General features: G+C 36.1%; 1 protein-coding gene across 1 annotated transcript; it reads right to left on the bottom strand.

The window, feature by feature from the left end:
- Positions 1-11,117: 11,117 nt before the first annotated feature.
- Positions 11,118-12,014, bottom strand: LOC122810158 (olfactory receptor class A-like protein 1). The gene has a single exon (XM_044081633.1). The coding sequence runs from the start codon at positions 12,012-12,014 to the stop codon at positions 11,118-11,120; it is 897 nt and encodes a 298-aa protein (XP_043937568.1).
- Between the last annotated feature and the right edge of the window lie 8,079 nt (positions 12,015-20,093).

Genomic DNA, 20,093 nt, shown 5'->3' on the forward strand with positions numbered 1-20,093 from the left:
TGTGAGGTGTGTCCATGTATGATAAAATTGTCTTACATGGGCATATTGTTCCACAACAGTTTTTATAACTGCACAGTTTCTTTGCTGTTTGTTTACACAAATCATATTGCAAGTATTTGCTCACCATCTTTATCATTTCATTTACTGCATTGTGCACTCGTGTTTCATTGTCTGTTGGTTGCTAGACTTTCCCTAGCTCATGGTTTACTTTGGTACTTACCTTTATGCTGTTCGGTGTGCACACATGCACCTGCACCTCTGTGGATTGTCATGCACACTCATCTGTCTGCACTGAGTGCAAACATAGAGACAAGCAGTTGTTTACCTCGATGTGGCCACAAGGTTTAGCTGTGAACACAAAGTGAGGTTCCATTCAGAAATGTCTACAAACCACAACTCCTCCTGCCTTATCCCTAACTTAACAACTTAAGTGGTTCAATGATTGTACTCTTAGGAATTTCTTGTCTACATTTTCAGAACATGTAAAGAAGGCATTAATCTTACAATAAAATTAAATGTGGTCTGGGTTGGAGAATGTCAGATTATTTTTGTCAAGGGATGGAACATAAATTGCTTCCTGTCTCCATATAGAGACAATTCTCATTCAGTTCTAGTGACTGGGCTGAAGATTTTCTTTGTGCCTCCTGTAGTAATCATTCCAAGGCTGTGTTCAAAGACTACACCAGTGAATCAAACACCAAAATGATCCTGCGATAAGACGTGGCAGCTGGAGAGTTAAAGCAAGTGTTGTCATTTATTTATGTATCATGACATTTCCCTTCTTTGGGTGCCGTATTGGATATATTGTTGACAGCTAGCTTCTTGCAGGAGCTGAAGGCTAGATACAAGCTTTGACAACTCCTACTTTTCTGCCTGTGTATCATTTGTGTTTTAGATGTACTATCCTGTGTACAAAAATGCACCATCTACCATCCCAGAAACTGCTTGAGTTCAGCTTTAGCACAGTAGGTGTTATAGGGCTGAATACAGACTGTCTGTTCTTTATAGTGACAAGAGAAGACATTACAAAGGTCAAGAAACACTCCATCTTTAGTCCGTTATTCATAGTTTCACATTCAGCATAAATAAACACCATGTTATACACAGTGGTACAAACAAGACAGAGAACCCCTATCCTATAAAAAGCAAGTTATTACGTTCCGTGCTGTTCTACCAAGATGTAGGCATGTTTGTTGACAAACAAAAAAATAGTTTTCAGTTTAGCACTCAAACCATCATTATGAAGTTCAACACCATATTAAGGAAACTATTAAAATGAGTCATATCAGAACAGATTATTTCTTTCTGAAAGGCTGTTCCTAGGCCTCTCTGCGAGAAAAGTGCATATTTTTGTATTTACTGTATTTCTAGAATAAGGCAACTATACACAATTTAAAAATACTTAAAAAGACAAATCAAAGAGACACCAGTTGGCTGCAACATCTCCATCTATGTTTAAATAAATAAATAAATAAAAAAACCACAAATAAATATTCACTTTGTTACACAAAATACAAGGGTGACCTCCTAGCTATATTTAAAACCCATTCCAGTGAGGTATACGTACCAGTTTGTGTTTCATGTTTGGTCAGTAGTCCATTAATAGCAAAGCAATTTATTAATTTTAAGCCTGTTCCCAATTATTTAAAAATACATTTTACCTACTTTTGGGACTAGATTGTACAACTTTTTTCTTAATTTTGTTAGATGATCAGAGACATTTACTGAATTAAAGACGTTAAATAAACTATCAGAATCCATTGGCCTTTTTTTCTATTGTTGTAAGATACAGGCATGCACTGTTTTAGTTAGCTTTAGACCTTGGAACCCCTCATATTTTAAAACGGGTCTATATTATATGATTGACATTTGAAAATGTCGAAGCACCTTTACTCGACATGAAAATGTTGAATGCTGAGTTTGTCGAACGGCCATATCAGTGATTTCTTTCCAAGGGAAAGAAATCGGTTGGCCGTTCTGTCACACCTGCCCTTTCCCCAACTGTAGTGCAGTCTCAGAGTTAAAATATTTAATTAGGGGGACTGTGGAACCCCCACAGTGGGGGGTGTGGGGGCAAATTCCCCCACTTAAATATGTTTGTTTTTATGTGGTGGTGTTTGTTGGCCTTCTGATTTCTTTTCCTTGGAAATAAATCAGTGATTTGGCTATTTGACAAACTCAGCGTTTGATATTTTCGTGTTGAGTAAAGGTGCTTTAACATTTTCAGATGTCAATTATATGATATAGACCCTTTAAAACTGCATATACTGCTTTCATGAGTAGACTGTGATGAAATGAGACACATTCAAAGGCAACTGCTGTCACTGTTTAAGCTCTTTCTATTTTGATATAAAACTTAAATTTGGAAATATATACTGGGAAGACGTCCATTTTTGTTTTAGCCCCTTAATCATTGCTTTCATATGGTTGCATGTGGACAACAGTATAATGTCTCATTTCTAGCTATGCATAGTCTGGGTTTTCTCCAGGCACTTCCACTTTTGAAAGGCAAGCAGTAGGCTTGTTATCAACTTTAAATTCTCCTATGTATGCATGCAGTGTGTAATTGAAAGGCCTGTTACTTTGTTTCCTTTCTCTACTTGACTAGAGAATGCTGTGGACAGTAACAGTTGTTCTTTGAGTCCCTGTAGGAGTCAGATTCAAGTTGTGGGCATGGATAGATAGGCATAAAATTCACAGCATTATCAAAACTGTTATTTTTCAATATCTTTTTTAGCCGATGTGCATAGCAATGAATTAAGCCATGTATAAAGTCATTTATTTGAATTTGTGAAAAAAGTGTACCCTAGACATATCCAGCAAAATGTATACCTGTTCAATTACACTTTGCCCCTTGCCAACATTTTTTTGCACATAGACAATTTTTCTCTTGAATTTTAAAGCTTAAGCTGTTGAGACAATAATGTTACTTATATGACTTCTAAGATGGCTGCACACTTTATCAACAACTTGATTTCAGCTCTCCCTTTGTGGAAAAAAACAAACTGAGAAGTGAGCGCCAGAAAATTTGCAAGTTTTAGTAATCTCAGTTGCTAGCTAGTAAATACACTGCCTGGATGCCAGCAAAGAAGAACCTTAGAGAGCCTGAAACAAAATCAACTAGAAAAGTTGAAGAGAAAACACTGATTGGGAAGAATCCTGCAGCTGTTCAACAAAAACCAGTTCAAGCTCCAGCTTTGGTGCAAGACATGGATTCCAGTAATCTAGAGGAAAAAAAATCAAATGTGTTCAGAGCTGATTAAAATAAAGGAAACACTGAAGGAGTATATCAACTCAAATAACAAAAGTTGGAAAAATAAATACAAGAAGCTTTAAACAGATATTCAGATATCTGATAAAACTGCAAAAATCAGAAGTCAAAATGAAGAAAATGCTGGCTGAGTATGAAACTGCTCAAGAAGAGCTGTTTCAAAAAAATTTACAGTTAGAGGACAGAGCACCGAGAGAAAACTTGAGATTATCTGATGTACCAGAGAAAATGGAAGGGACAGACTGTATTGGTTTTATGAAAGCATAAATAAGCAACTTGACTAGTACTCTATAACAGAAGTCATCAATTGAAAGAACATATTCTGTGTATGCTTCAATCCTGGCCATAAGAAAGCAGCTATGACCTGTGTTAGTAAAGGTGCAATCATACCAGCAGAAATAGTTGATCCTGACAAAACTACAGCAAAAGGGCCAAGTATTAAAAATTGGAGACAGTAATGTGCTTCTGGAAAGTGTTTATTCGCTGTACACCAGACAGAAGAGAAGCAAATTTATCCCACCAATCAGGAAATGTGGCAGGTGTGATATTCAAGTTGCTATTTCCAGCTGTCCTCAGAATATTTTTTCCTTGAAGGATCTAAGACATTTTCTTCATGTGGAAGAGGCTAAGGAAGAAATACAAAAGTTTGTCTGACAAAAAATAATCTATCATACAGAAGGAGATTCTGCTTCTCATTCTACGGATAATAAAGCTGATAGAGAGACTTTGCCAATAAAACATTTTCCAATGTTCCATTTGAAAATGCTTGGGAGACAAAACAAAATCACAGGAGCTTACTAGAAGAATTGAGACTACATTTGACTTGAACCAGAGTCTGGGGTTAGGAGATGGAGATGAACAGGAGAAAGACCAGCAACACTGAAATTAATGAATAAATGTGAGACTATGTAGCATTAATCAAAATTGCAAAATATTCCTTTACAAGAAAAAATGGAAAATTGGACTTTTGTTGACTTTGTTAAACTTGTGGAGGACTGAAAAGCATATGCCCACTTTATGTCATAAATGTTTGGAAAGACACTGAATGGTAGGAGGATAGGATATTTCATGATATGAATTGCATGTTATATAGTAAGCATTTTCAGTTACTGTTGCAGATTATAAAGATACTAACGTAAACAAATGACTTTTTTATTCTCATTTAGTTTTATGAAATATAGGCATTACTATGAAAAAAAAAAAGAAAAGCTGGGCATCAGGACAGTTAAACTTCATTATGTGAAGATGTACATAGTGTTGTGTGTTTGTTTTAAGTTAATAGGTTGTTCAATGGTTTTATTAAAGCAAAAAAGTCTTGTAAAATGTGACATATGTTCAAATGGAGATGACAAGAAACAACTGTATAAGAGATCAACCTGACAAACTTTAGTGGGTGGATACAACACAAAATCTGGAAACAAACATTTAAAAAAAACTGTTATTTATAATACGTGGAAATAATAACTTCTTATCATAATAGCTACACTAAACATATAATTTTGGAAAGTGAATGGCCTCACAGGTTTAGACAAAATGTAAGTTTTTTGAATTATATTAAGAAATACAGATTGCAAATAGCAATGCTACAGTAGAAGCATTTGGAAAGAAGTGAGCATGTTAATTTGATAAAGAAAGGACTTCAGGATGGATGTCCAGCAGAATATCAGGGACAGAATAAAATGGGGGTATTTATACTAATTGACAGAGTAGCTCCAACAGTGATAAAAGAGGTGAAAAAGACAATAATAGTAGATTTGTGGTAGTAAGGAACTACTGGCATGTATTTATATTCCACCTAAAATTGCTATTATGGAGCTTAAGAACATTTTGGGAGAAATAATCAGCTTTCAGCAAGGAATATTACATATAGGTAGGGAATAGAACTTGATTTGCAACAGTAAGGGTGTATCTAGAGGGCCTAGAAGGGGCAATATAACAAAAGACAGTAGATTTCTGAAAAATTTATGGAAATATTTGGTATGGAAAGTGTGACTTCAGTCATAGAATTTGGAGAGAATTTACATAGTAATCCCTGAGTTACAATAATTGGGCTAGACTAGACAGAAACTGTATTTCACAGGGACATGTACACTTAATTGAAAGTTTCGACACCCATCCAATGACAATTTCAGATCATGTGCCAATCACAACTTACATAAAATCTCAAGGTAATGAAGTAAAAATGAGACACTGGCACTTTCCCATCTACCTATTAAAAAGACAGGACTTTATGGAATGGGTAGTGGAAATTATTCCAGAACTATTAGGAAAGATAGAAATTATAGCAAGTGAGTGGGATAAAATGAAAGTGGAGTTTAAAACTAGGGTAGAAATAAAAAAAATAGATATGGTTAAGAAGTAACAAGTCTTATTTAGAGGGGCTTACAAAAGTTAAAGTATTGCAGAACAAGGGGGATCTCACAGAACAAGAAGAGGCACAAATGCATAGAACTGATGAGAAAATAAGGGAGTTTAGAAAGATTACTGTTAAGCAACTGCTTTTTGATACACAAAACTTTTATTAAAACTGCTTAGGCAATGGAAAGTAGAAAAGGTTGTTGCCAAACTTAGGAAGCTTATAACAAGGAAAAATAGCCAGAGATCTTGTAGAGGTGTTAGAGACAGTTCAGAAATTTTATTATAATTTGTATAAAACAGAGAGAGATCTGAAAATCAAGAAAAAGTGCAAACAGAAATATGATAAGGTTAGAGATAGATGAGGCTCAACAATTAACAGCTAAGGCAGGGAGGAGATGAGATAAAAATGTTAGGATATAATCAATATGCAGGAATGTCTCCAGGTATAAATGGTATTCCTGTTGAAGTCTGGAAGGTAGAGGGAAGAAAGTGATGAAGCTCTGGAAGGTTTTGTTTAACGGTGTTTTAAAAGGAGCACTAGCATCCTGGAAGAAAGCTGCGGGGGCTGTAATACCTAAAGACAGTAAATAACCATCAGGCCCAGTTTCATATAGACTTATGTCAATTGTAAACAATGATTATAAAGTTTTTAATATATATAATAGCTAAAGGAATGGCAAAGGTGTTGCCAAACTTGATAGACATGGTTCAATGTGGTTTTGTGGAGGGGAGGCAAACATTTGACAACATTAGTAGAACAATGATGATCCCGAAGGAAGAAGAATATAAGAAAATATTGCTGTTGGTAGGTCTTGATGCAGAGAAAATGTTAAACAGAATAAGCTGGGATTTTATGAATAGGGCAATGGAAGCACATGCATTCCATGATAAATAATAAGGTTAATTACAAGGATATATGAGGAATCAGAGGCAACAATTAAAGTAAGAGGGTTCTTCTCTGATAAGTTGTGTCCAAATAGAGGAACCAGGCAGGTGTGTTCTCTTTCCCCTTTGTTATTTGCATTATATTTTGAACCAGTGGCAAAGAAAATAAGGGACTCAGAAATTCAAGGATATAATTAGTATGGAAATCATGAAAAGTTGGCTTTATTTGCAGCCAGTTTTATTCTGTACCTGGTAAAACCAGAAGAGGGCATCTCAATGTTGTGGAACATTCCAAGACAGTTTCAAGTTTTTTGGGGATATAAGATTAATGCTGACAAAACAAATGTTATTGCTATAAACAGCAATAACCATTTTTTATGAGGACACAAAAAAATTAAGTATTAAGGATAATGGGTTTAAAAGAATTCTGTTATGACAGCTAAGGGTATGTGGAAAGAGACTAAACAAAAGATAAGGTAAAAACCAAGAAACTGGAAGGTTGTGTTTGTGGAGGGTCTATATTATATCATCGAATGCTTAAAAAAGCGAACAATAAATAATCGATCCCATGTAAGCAAAAGCTTAAAATCTCAAAAGCTCAGAACAGCGATTTTTTTCCAAGGGAAAAAAAAATCACTGTTCCAAAAAATAAATAAATAAATAAATAAATAAAGGAAAAAAAATGGAAGAATACATAAAGTGGAGGGCTGTGCACCCCATACCCCCCTACTTAAATATACCAACTCCGAGATCACACCACAGTGCAGAAAATGGCAAAGTAACAGAAGAAGCCAAGCAAATTCTTTCCCTGGGAAAGAATTCCGTTAAAAGCCGCTTTGCTATTTTGCCTTTTCGTTGTTTTAAGTTCGACTGAGACGCATTCGATAGAATGCATCTTCAGTCATCTAATAGGAACCCTTTGTGGATCCGGATAGCAAGATACAAGCAGTGAAAATATTTTTAGCTGCTTTAGTTTTATATACAGGTCAGGCACTGTTTTATCAACCAGAGGAGAAATTGTGGACAATAACTAATAAAGCATTGAAGGATTTTATTGGAGAGGGAAGAGGGCAAAGGTCAAGTGGGATTAGTTGATCCTTCCAATAGAACAAGGTGGTTTGCGATTACCTGATTTAAAGGGTTATTTCAGAGCTACACTGTTAAGCCTACTATACACAGCACAAGAAAACAAGCTATAATTCAAAGTGGAAAGATGATGAAGCAGGGGAGAAATTTAAGAAATAAGGAGAAAGTGGAATTTTGGATGCAGATTCTTATGGAGAATAACAACAGCCATAAAGAATATTATATTCAGAAAGTAGCAGAAAGTGTTCTAAGAACTACGCCAACATAAGAATGGAGAAAGGAGATTCAATCATTAGGGATTACTGCAATTAGGGATACAGAGTATAGGAAAGAAGGGACTGCAATTTACTGGAGAAAACTGGCAAAGGAACTAAGGTGCCGAGAACAAGTAACTAGACAGGGAAAGGTAATAGAATGGGAAGAAGCCAAGAAGACATTTGGACTGCAGGCTGGAGACTGTCCTCCCTATCTGGGACTGATATCAGACCATAGGCAAAGAGAAAGGCATGGGAGAATCCTAAGGGAAAGACCTGCTCTGATAAAAGTTTTTCATTAAATCTAAAACCTGCTGCTAAAAATGTATATATAATTAGTAGGGCATATAAAAATATTGCACAATAATTATAGAAATCATTCAGAGGAGGTTAAAAAAGATTGGGGAAAGAGACTGGATAAGCAATTCACAAGGAAACAATGGAAGGACATATGCATGGCTCCCAAATATACAATAAAGTCTAGAAAATTTTGGATTTTTGCTTGAAGTATTTGCATAGGTATTTTTATACTCCAAGTAGATTCCAAAGAATTTTTTCCTCAGGTAGATGGCAAATATTGGATTGGAGTAATTTGTGATAGTAAGAGTGAAAGGGAAGGTCTACAAGAGGGTAGTGAGACCAGCTATGTTATATGGATTGGAGACAGTGGCACTGGCAAAAAGGCAGGAGTCAGAGCTGGAGATGACAGAATTAAAGATGTTAAGATTTGCATTGGATGAGATGTGGATGGACAGGATTAGGAATCCATATATTTGAGGGTCAGCTCAGGTTGGGCAGTTTGGAGATAAAGCCAGAGAGGTAAGATTGCATTGGTTTGGACATGTGCTGAGGAGAGATGCTAGGTATATTAGGAAAAGGATGTTAAGGATGGAGCTGTCAGATAAGAGGAAAAGAGGAAGGCGAAAGATAAGGGTTATGGATGTGGTGGGAGAGGACATGCAGGTGGTTGGTGTGACAGAGCAAGATGCAGAAGACAGGAAAAAATGGAAACTGATGATCCGCTGTGGCGACCCCTAACAGGAACAGCTGAAAGAAGAAGAAGATGTAAAATATTGGAGGTGTTATGGGGAAGAAAGAGGTAACTGTGGACATATGTTTTGGGAGAGTAATGAGTTGGCAGATTTTAAAATCTCCCTACAGAATACTCTGTCAGAAATACTGGGTGAGCAAATGGTTGTAACTAAGGAAATGATTTTTTGAGCTGGGTTACAGGATCTGATTTGCCTAGCCATAGTAAGGCCTTATTAAGTTTAATTCTGGTGTCTGCCAAAAAAAATACTAGAAAATGGAAATCGAAGTCTAAACCAGCTGTACTTGAAGTAGTGAATATTGTAACAGAGATAAAAGAACGAAAAGTGGGATCTTTAGAAAAGGGTAGGAGCAAACTACATAGAAAAAATGGAAATTGTGGGAACAATACATGCAGACTAATGTTTTAGAGGAGGAGTGAGGCTTAAGCAAAGGCAGGAATTGGGCAATTTATGCAGTATTGTATTGATGATAATTTTATAAAAGCATGTAGGGGATATATAATGTTTGCAACTGTGAACATGTTAACATGATGTGTTTCCTTTTTAAATAAATGTATGTTTGCCTGTCTTAAGTGATAATTCAGTAAAGGTGTTAAAAATAATGTTACTTATATAACTATAGTACTACAATATTTTCAACTTTCTTCTCCTTATAAAACACGTTTTAGTTGTTACTTTTAAGATGTGTTGTCTTTTCTGGGTAAAATAGATTGTCACAAAAGCACTAACATTTATTTGTGTTACTAACTTGCTTGGTTTAACTAATTTTGAGGCACTTTATTTATTGCACATAGTCATTTCCAGGTCAGTGTGCAAAATAAAACAGATGCCCTGATAGGTTGTAACAGATGGGGCTATATAGATGTAGCAATGCATCTATTCACCTTTCCAGTCAATATAACTTGAAGACAATAATGTGCCATGTATATAGATATGATTATGCTGCAATGATATAAACAGAGGGAAAACAGTTGCAAACCCCTTGCATGAGATGAAGCAAATATAAAAAGTCAAGCATAAGACAGAAAAGTGAGATCAAAGCTAAACATGATAGTGTTATACAAGTGGTTGTCACAAATGCTTTCAGTCTATCTCTGAAATTGCAAGTCATTTGCACGTAGTTGTTATATGCCAGTTACACAACACAACACAAAGCAGTTTGTAGTGTGTCAGGAGCTATTTCTTATATAAAACATGCTCTCACTGATAAAATCATTTGAAGGTGTTTTCATGTGCAAAAAAACTATAATCTCCATGAAGCAGTATGTGGCTATCAGAATCTTTCTTTACATTTGTCTGGAGAGCTTTTAAATGTTTTTACATTCAAATGATGTATAAATATTCACTTTACTATTAAAAGTGAAGTAAGTCAGTGCGTATTGCCCTCAGATAAAATCTGTACATCAGACTTACTGAGCATTGTTTCTGTGATTTGTAAAGTGTACTTACAGTCATAAGGTTAAAGTCTCTGTAAAGGATAATAAGTTTTTCATAAGGGGAATTGCAGTATGTTTGTATATAGAATATGTATGCACCAAGATGAATTTTATGTAGTTGGTAATGTCCCAAGGAGCAATCCGATGTAATCAGCAATTACAGTAATAAAGCCTGAGATAAAGTTTTACAAGTCTACAGAATTTGTCTAGCTGCTGAATATGCCATTGTTTTTCAGCTCAATAGGTCAAGGTGATCAATATTTTTAAACATTAAAGTAAAATAAATTGCAAGATTGTGTGTTGTAGTGCCATAAAACATCAGCATCGCATCTGTTAAGGAACTAAGACTTAAAGTATCATATATAACATGCAAAGCCTTTTATTATTCTTTTCAAAGTTTACTGAAATTCTCTGCAGCAGCTCTTTATAGGAAAGTTATATGTCAGAGATGGTCACGTTATCCTTAATATGCTGCAGCTGCACAAATTACCTAACAAGGATAAAAATTTAATATCAAACTGCAAATAAATGGCGGATGGTTTACATTGCATTGGTTATTACTGAAGGTACGAAGGTCTCTTACTCTGTTTCTCACTCTGTAGGGTCTTCTGTTTCTTTTTTTTTTTTTTTTCATCTGATCAGTCCTGAGAATCAATATTCTAATTCTAAAAGTGTTGTTATCTACTAAAACTATGTTCCACATCAGCTGACCGGTGCATAAACTTTATAAGAACTACTCTTTCGTAGCATGATGCGCTTATTAATGTTCAGTTCTTCAGCAATGCAATCTCTTTCTCAGCTTTTGGTTAAAAAAGAGTATAATTTCTGGAAAAAAAGATGGGAACGCCAAGGACAGAAAATGCCGCACATCATTTAAGATCAGGTGATTTGTTGAGGCTGATAACTGATAAAACCAAACTGCACATTCTATTCCATACAAAATTTCATATAAAAGCACTAAAGTTACAGTTGCTTTAGATGCTCGATGTTCAGCTGAAGTCTCTTGGTTTTCTTTAGAATGTCGTATGCTTTTCATCTGTTTCCCATGTCGATACAAAATCACTAAAATGCAGATGCTCGTAACCACCATGAGAGTCAGAAAAATTAGATCTTGAGCAAAATTCATGAAGCCTGTCATCTGAAATATGAAACCATTTGGATAGATTACAAAGCAGTATCCTAAATCGAATGCATACATCAGAGTGCTAGTATTAGCATTAGCAACAGGGTACAAAGCCCCATATACACTTGATGATATACTTATGATGTAGAGAAATATCATGATTAACACAAAATATTTTTGCATTTTAGCTTTTAAACAGAACATCCTAGAAGATGGTGATGTGATAACTGCATACTGGAAACAACTCAGAAGACAAGTTAAGTTGATGATCATGGTTCGGAAAATCCTAATCATATAAATATCAGCCTTGCAATCAGCATCTGTGTTCAGGTACTTGATTCTGAATTTAAACAATGCAGTTGGAATTCCCCCACTCAGAAGGAAGATAAGGTTTGATAGTGCCAGGTTAGAGAGTATTACTTCAGAGGATAATAGTTTGTCCTGGTAGGCACTCCAGACCAGAACAGCCAGAACAATCACATTTCCAACAATCCCAATGGAAGTCGTTAGACAAAAGATAAAGCCTATGATAATGCTTTCTATATCCATTCTTGATGCATGTACAAGAAAAATATATCTCTAGCAAAAGAGCAGAGTAAATACACTTTACACAGTGAAATAACACATAAAATACTGAAGTTGTTTTTTGTACAGATAAGCAGTTATTATAGCCAACAAATGCAAAATTATATATCAGTATATTTTAGGCAACAAATGTGGTTATTTAAATTACTTAAAAATTTTACTTTGCTTATCAGGACTTTATATATGTATGTATGTATTATGTGTGTGTGTGTGTGTGTGTGTGTGTGTGTGTGTGTGTGTGTGTGTGTGTGTGTGTGCACTTGTGCGTGTGTGTGTGTGTGTGTGTGTGTGTGTGTGTGTGTGTATTATATATATATATATATATATATATATATACACATATACACATACATATTTATATATATATATATATATATATATATATATATATATATACACACACACACACACACACACACACACACACACACACACACACACACACACACACACACATGGACCTACTTTCAAATCCCAAAGACCAGATTCTAGAAGACGAAAATCATGAAACCACAGAATCCTGAATGTCGGCGTTTTACACTTGGCCACATCTAAACAGAATGCATGCTGAAGTAAGTAAAACCCACCTAGGTGGAGGACTATGCCCCCCACACACCCCTAATGTAATATACCAACTCCTGGATTGCACTACAGTGGAGAAAATTACATGTTGGCCTTAGTGTGCACTCCATTTAGAAGTGGCCAAGTGTTTACTTACCATGGTAAAACACTGACATTCGGGATTCCGCGGTTTTGTGATTTTCGTATTCGACAATCTGGTCTACAGGATTTAGAAGTAGGCCCCACACACACATCTGTCTTAAAACTCATTTTATCATTTTGCTGTTTTAAGGATCATGAAAATTCATTGAATAACTTTGATTCTGCCAGATATTCAGGACTTATGAAGACTGAGAAAGATGACCTTAGTTATGATAAACACAGGAAGGAAACCATATGGTGCATTAGCTTAAGTAAAAAGCATGTATGCCTAATGCAGAAAAGCTTTAGCCTACTATATGGGGACTAAATTTTCTATTTATTGCTAACATTTCTGGTCTAGAACAAATAAATGTGGTAGAATTGTTTATCTTTCCAGCTGATGTTGTAAACAGTTTTACAGTTTTACTGCTGGAGCAATAATTTCATCTGCTGCATTACTAATAATTTAATAGCAAGTAATAACCTATGAACATAAGTAGTAGTATTTATTATGTTGCACAAAGTAAGATGGGAGATGTGTAGTTTGGATTCAGATCAAGATGCACTCTGACCAACACAATGTTTGCAGTAAGAAAGACAATGGTGAAGAAGCTGGAGATGCTTTCCTAGAATGGAGAAAGCATATGACAAGGTCCCAACAAAGCTGGTTTGGACAGTCCTGTGATGGTGTGAAGTACCAAAGACATTGTTAGAATTACTGCAGACTAGGTGCAAGGACCCATTGACACCAGCACAAACAGTGGTTAGACTCAAAGAGGGGTTCCCAGTGGGAGTGAGTGTGCATCAGAGTTTTACTCTGAGCCCACTGCTGTTCATATTGGTGATGGACTACATCAGCAAATGGGTACAAGGACAGATCCACAAAGCTTATGTGTGTAGGTGATGTGGCAGTAAATGCAGACTCTGAACAGAAACTTCAGCAAACAATAGGGAACTGGAATGAAAAACTGAAGGTGCATGAGTTGAAACTGAGTACAGACAAGACAGTGGTTATGGCAGCGATTAGGGAGATAAGAAGATGCAGATAATTGAAAGGTAAATAGTACAACAGGTTGACAGCTTGAAATATCTGGAAACTATGGTTGAGAAAGAGGGAGTCTGAATGAGGGAATCAAAACTAGATCTGAACTGCTACAGCCAAATGCCACAAAGTGTCAGGGTAGTGTATGACAGAAGAATGCCAAAAAAAGCTGAATAGTAAGCTGTAAAAAGCAGTGGTGCTACTAGTACTACTGTATGGTACAGAAACCTGGGCACTGAAGGCAAAACAGCTGAGGTCGCTGGAGGTGATGGAGATGATGTTCTTGAGATGGGCAGTAGGATGCTCACAGGTGGACAGACAAATATGTATTTATTTATTTATTTATTTATTTATTTATTTATATTTGTTAACCGGGAGTGTCCAACTGGACGTAGGTCCATTTTCAGCGGAGGCCCGGGGAGAAAAGCTCCACAGTTAAAATAAACAGACAGTAGTTACATTGGATTACATAGCAATTAACAATTTACATAGCAATTACTTACAGCATATTTACAGATGAAGAACATAGTACATCAGTAGACAACTAGAATCTTTATCTGTGAAGTACATAACAGACATTAACAAATGTTACAAGAAGAATTTCCTGCTGTATAATATAAATATATAATATATAAATATAAATATATACTGTAAATATATGAGGGCATCAGAGTGGAAATAGCCCAGTTGCAGAAAAGATCAAGTAGAACAGATTGAGATGCTTCAGTCACATGAACAATAAAGCAGGAAGGGATTTGGCAAAACAGATCTAGGATCGAGAAGAAGAAGAAGAAGGAAAGGTAAAATGAGGACATCTAGCCAAGAGAAGGACAGGTTCTGTGATACAAAATCCAAAACAGATGAGCACTAGTATCTAAAAAGGTAGGCGTAACTAAATTGAGATAGATGATGACGGCTGACACAATGTCACAACTCCATGTAAAAGGGGGTTGATAATGAGGATGAGACTAATACTAATTCATTGTGGCAAAAATAATCAGATTACAGTACATTAATTCAGAAATTTAAAATCTAATTTTATAAATTGTGTTATCATTTTCTTTTGCTTGAACCTTAATGATAAAGGCCAGGATTCAGTGATAAGTGAGGCATAAATAGAAAGTCTCTGGTAGAAAGAACCTGTTAGCTCAGTTGTGGAAACCAGCAAATCAGAGACAATTATGAAAAGCCTCATTATCAGCTAAACTGCATGTCTCCGAATTACTTTGTGATTACTGTTAGCTCCTACAGTAATTACTCTGTCATTACTGCAGGAGCTAACATACCCTTTCCTCCTGCCTTCTTGTAGTCATTGAAGGTAGCAAATGTATCTTTTTGGCACAGACACTCCCTTTAAGCATTCCCCAACTCATGCATATACATCTAAATACACACACACACACACACACACACACACACACACACACACACACACACACGCACATGCACACGCACACACGCGCACACGCGGACACACACAAACACACACATACATGCACACGCACACAAACACACATGCAAAAACACACATGCATTCCTGATGTTCCTGATGTTTTCTCTTAATTCCCCCATCCCTTTTAAATCACAAGTGATTACAGTTAGTCAATAATACCAGTCATAAGAGTTTTTTTCTTACTGTTCAGAAAATGCATCATGATGCAAGACCTGTTGTTGTATTAACTGTTTAAGTGGATTAGAGTAATATTTAGAAAGACTCCCTGGTGTCATCTAGTGTTCCCCTGACTTGATCCAAAATTCTTAAGCATGGTTCCCAGACCATTGCGGTCAGTCAGTAATGCCATAAATTAGTGTTTCATGCTTTTTCCTGCTAATATGTTTTGTTTTACAAAACCTGAGTTCCATTATTTTTTCTAAGTGGATTAAAGTAATATAAAGTGTGTTTATGGTGTTGAGTGTTCCCTCATACTTTCATGATAAAAACATGTTGTTCTATTAAATTTTGGAGTGACTTATATATATCATAGCAATAAACCAGCACTCTGGTGTGATACAAAACAAACATTTTTCCCCTTGTGCAGTTGGAAAAGAGAGACAACCAGTTTTGCTTATGCAAGATTCATCAGTGAGATACTGATAAAGCTTGTATAAGCAAAAGTATGTTTTATTTTTCCATGCATGTGATAGATGATATTATTCAGTGCAGTTTTTTGGAAAGGTGTATGTGTGTGTGTGCGTGTGTGTGTGTGTGTGTGTGTGTGTGTGTGTGTGTGTGTGTGTGTGTGTGTGTGGGTATATATATATATATATATATATATATATATATATATATATATATATATATATATATGTGCATGTGTATACAGAGAGAGAAATGTAGATTGATATAGCTATAGATATAGATATAGATACAGATATAGATATAGATATAGATATAGATATAGATATAGATATAGATATAGATATAGATATAGATATAATACAGATGTAGGCCAGAGCAACAACCTGCTAAAGTGCTCAGCAGTGAGGCTAGCTAAGAATCAAAAACAGCTACAGCTGACGGTAATAAGGGCTTACAGCTGGTGGTAACCTCTCTGAATCCCAATCAAACAGCACAGTATTAGAAAAAAATGTGTGCATTAAGTCCATTTCTGTTCTAATGAAAATAACCATATAGGAAAGCATCACGAAGTTTATAAATTAATGCAGACTACATAATATACATTTGACCTATATAATCAAAACTAAAAAAAAATTTTGCAGCAAGACCCCTGTCTTCAGTGTTTTGGGGCTATACCTCTGTAGCTTGCACTTATATATTCCTACTCCAAGAGGTCATACTGATAACCATTTCAAATGTTGGGACCCACTAGAGCAAACCCTGAAACTTAAGAGACTGAATGGCTTAAAGATCTGGCTTGTATATACTATGTCTCTATGAATATTCCCTTTTCTCTGAAGTATGGTGATCTTGGAGTTAGTATATTTAAGTTCAGGGGGGCTTATCCCTTACATGGGAAGGTGCAGAGGGGCTTGCCTTCCCTGCAAAAATAAATTTTAAGGAGAAGAGCGATTTTCGAAATCCGTTCTTTTCTGTGTTTTCCATCTTTTTTTCAGCTTTTTGGCACTCGACATTTGAATTTACTACATTTCAATAAGAAACAGCCATACCAGCTTTGAGAAATGGAATGATCCACTAAGATAAATACATATTTGAAATTCTAGACTTTGTCATGAATGTAGGAATGTTTTTCAAAATGGTTAATTCAGGGTGGCATGTCAAGGGTCAAATTAACCAGCTTACTGAAAAGGCTCACCCAGACTCTGCTACAGCTTGCTGTGAGGGAATGATTAGTTTGCTTTTTATTTCTTGTATTTTGTATTATTGTATTGCCTTTTTCTATTTTTGTATACTGTGATTTGTTTTCTTTACACTGTGTTTTATTTGTATTCTGCTTTTGACTACATATTAAAACTTAAAAAGAGACCACAGCTCTGTCTCTTGTGAGTCAAACCAGAAATTAGAACAGGTCAAATAAGGATTCACACAGGTCAGTTAAGTTTAATCATCTGTGAACTGATGGGGTGGAATTAGGAACTAAACCTTCTATTTAAGGATTAAAATAAAACATTTCAGAGCTTCACTGGAAAGGCTCACCCAGATACTGCGACAGCTTGCTGTCAGGCAAATGTTAGTTTGCTTTTTATTTCTTGTATTTTGTATTACTTTATTGCCTTTTGATATTTTGTATACTGTGATTTGTTTTCTTTACACTGTATTTTACTTGTATTCTGCTTTTAACTGCATATTAAAACTTAAAAAGAGACCACAACTCTGTCTCTTGTGAGTCAAACAGAAATTAGAACAGGGCAATTAAGGATTCACACATATGTTAGAGCAGGTAAGTTAAGCTTAATCATCTGTGAACTGAGGGGATGGAGCTAGGAACTAAATCTTCTATTTAAGGGGTAAAATAAAACATTTCAGAGCTTTACTGGAAAGGCTCATCCAGACTCTGCTACAGCTTGCTGTGAGGGAAGGGTTAGTTTGCTTTTTATTTCTTGTATTTTGTATTACTTTTCTACTTTGTATACTGTGATTTGTTTTCTTTACACTGTGTTTTACTTGTATTCTGCTTTTAACTGCATATTAAAATTTGAAAAGAGACCACAGCTCTGTCTCTTGTAAGTCAGACAGAAATTGGAACAGGTTAGTTAAAGATTCACACATAAGTTAAAACAGGTCAGTTATGGTTAATCATCTGTAAACTGAGGGGGTGGATCTAGGAACTAACCGTTCTATTTCAGGGGTAAAATAAAACATTTCAGAGCTTTACTGGAAAGGCTCACCCAGACTCTGCTACAGACTGATGTGAGGGAAAGGTTAGTTTGCTTTTTATTTCTTGTATTTTGTATTACTTTATTGCCTTTTTCTATTTTGTATACTGTGGTTTGTTTTGTTTACACTGTGTTTTATTTGTATTCTGCTTTTAACTGCATATTAAAACTTGAGAAGAGACCACAGCTCTGTCTCTTGTCAGTCAGACAGAATTGTTCCCACCCTGTTACTGCTGTGTTCTTAAACACCACTGTCTTAATAGTTGCCTGACCCTTATGTTAATTTTACCATATATCTCGTTCCCTCTCACCTTTCACTGGCTGGTGTGAGTAAGAACAAAATTATCATTTTGTGAAATCACTCCCCTTCAGCTATTAAAAGTTATTGGCCATCCTGTTGTATTCCATAGTACCAGAATACAAAAGTGCCCACCCCTTTTAATCTATCTTGCTATTTTAAAAATAGTGGCTCTCCACTAAAACTTAACTTTTTTAAACAGCTAAAACTTAAATTAACCACTTTCATATATAACTGCTTAGTGCACACTGCAATGTTTAGGATAAGCCACTTTATTCTTCATCTTACCTTTAAGCATCTATTGCAAGATAGCCAGTTATTGGAGAGCCCATATTCTGCATCTCAGTTGGGATTAGTGCTTCTGTTTTCTCCTGGTGAGAGAAGGAGAACAGAGACATTAATTTCTAGAGATTGCTGATCACCAGAAAGCCTAATAACTGTTTTATAGGTGACAGCTTGGAATGTGTGCTTATAGTCTGATCCTGGTGAGAGAAGGAGCAGAGTGAATTGATTCCTGACTGCTTCTGGTTGGAGAGTGAGTTTTGTGCTTAATGTGCCTGATTGGTCTGGTTGCTATATGAGGCATCTACCAGAAAAAAGGCTACAAGCCTACAGAACCTCGCATTATCTGGGACAAGACTGTGGATCACCAAACAGGCTGTGGCCTGCTTTGCTTCTTGGGATTGGTGCTAACATTTTGCTTCTGGTGAGAGAAGAAGAAAAGGAGTACTGTATCCCAACAGAGTGAAGCTGGGGTGAGACCAGCATTAGTAGTAGCCAAGCAGTAGCCATTCATGAAACTCCCCTCTTTTCATCATTCTTGACAGGCTAATTCTTTGTTTTCAGTAAGTACTGCTTGATTTGTTTCTAACTTCAAAATATCTGACTAAATACATCATCTTTAAATTTTCAGGGTTTACGTATTAGTTTCCCTTCAAGTGTTTGGCAGTGCTCTGTATAGACTCAGATATCTTGAGTGACATTTTTCCTATAAAAGCACAACTGAAATTTCTCAAATACCTAGTTACACACAGGACAACTAGTTTGCAGTTACAAGCACTGTCCACATAGTTGCAAACCGTATACTGCTGACAGTGATTGATATTCTTACTCTAACTGTCCAATCAATAAAAAGGGTCAGTTGCCATGGATATGAACATTCCTACTGTCTCCATTGCCAGCCTGGTGGATATGGGCATCCTGAGGCAATGTAGAAATTGCCTCATGTTTACTGACAACCAGTTAATTCTCAAACAAACTGATATGGTATGAGAGAAATGTATTTACACAATGTCACTGGAGGCCAAGCTCTCACATAAAAGTACTCTTTATGTCAATAAGGTTGTCAGTAGTACACACGCTGCAGCCATCATGCACAATTCAAACCAGATGTATAGACCCACAGATGCTGTGGCACTTACACGGAACCTTCCTAAACCACAAAGACCTTCTAGATGAAGTACACATAACAAATACCCTCAGCAGCCCCAAATGCACTCTTCAAAACAACACCCACATCAACACATATAGTGACATCTCATGGCGCCTCTACCTCTAAGCCCATAAGGCAAGTCACCACACAATCAAACATTCTAGTCATTGGGGACTCCATCATGAGACACACTGATGTCCCTCTCACCAGGCTGAGTAAGGAGACCGTCACTGTCAGTTGATTATCAGGGGCTAGGATCCACCACATTACACA

Source organism: Protopterus annectens, chromosome 8.part1 (genome assembly GCF_019279795.1).
Source record: "Protopterus annectens isolate FY-2018-M chromosome 8.part1, PAN1.0, whole genome shotgun sequence".
Lineage (NCBI taxonomy): Eukaryota > Metazoa > Chordata > Ceratodontiformes > Protopteridae > Protopterus > Protopterus annectens.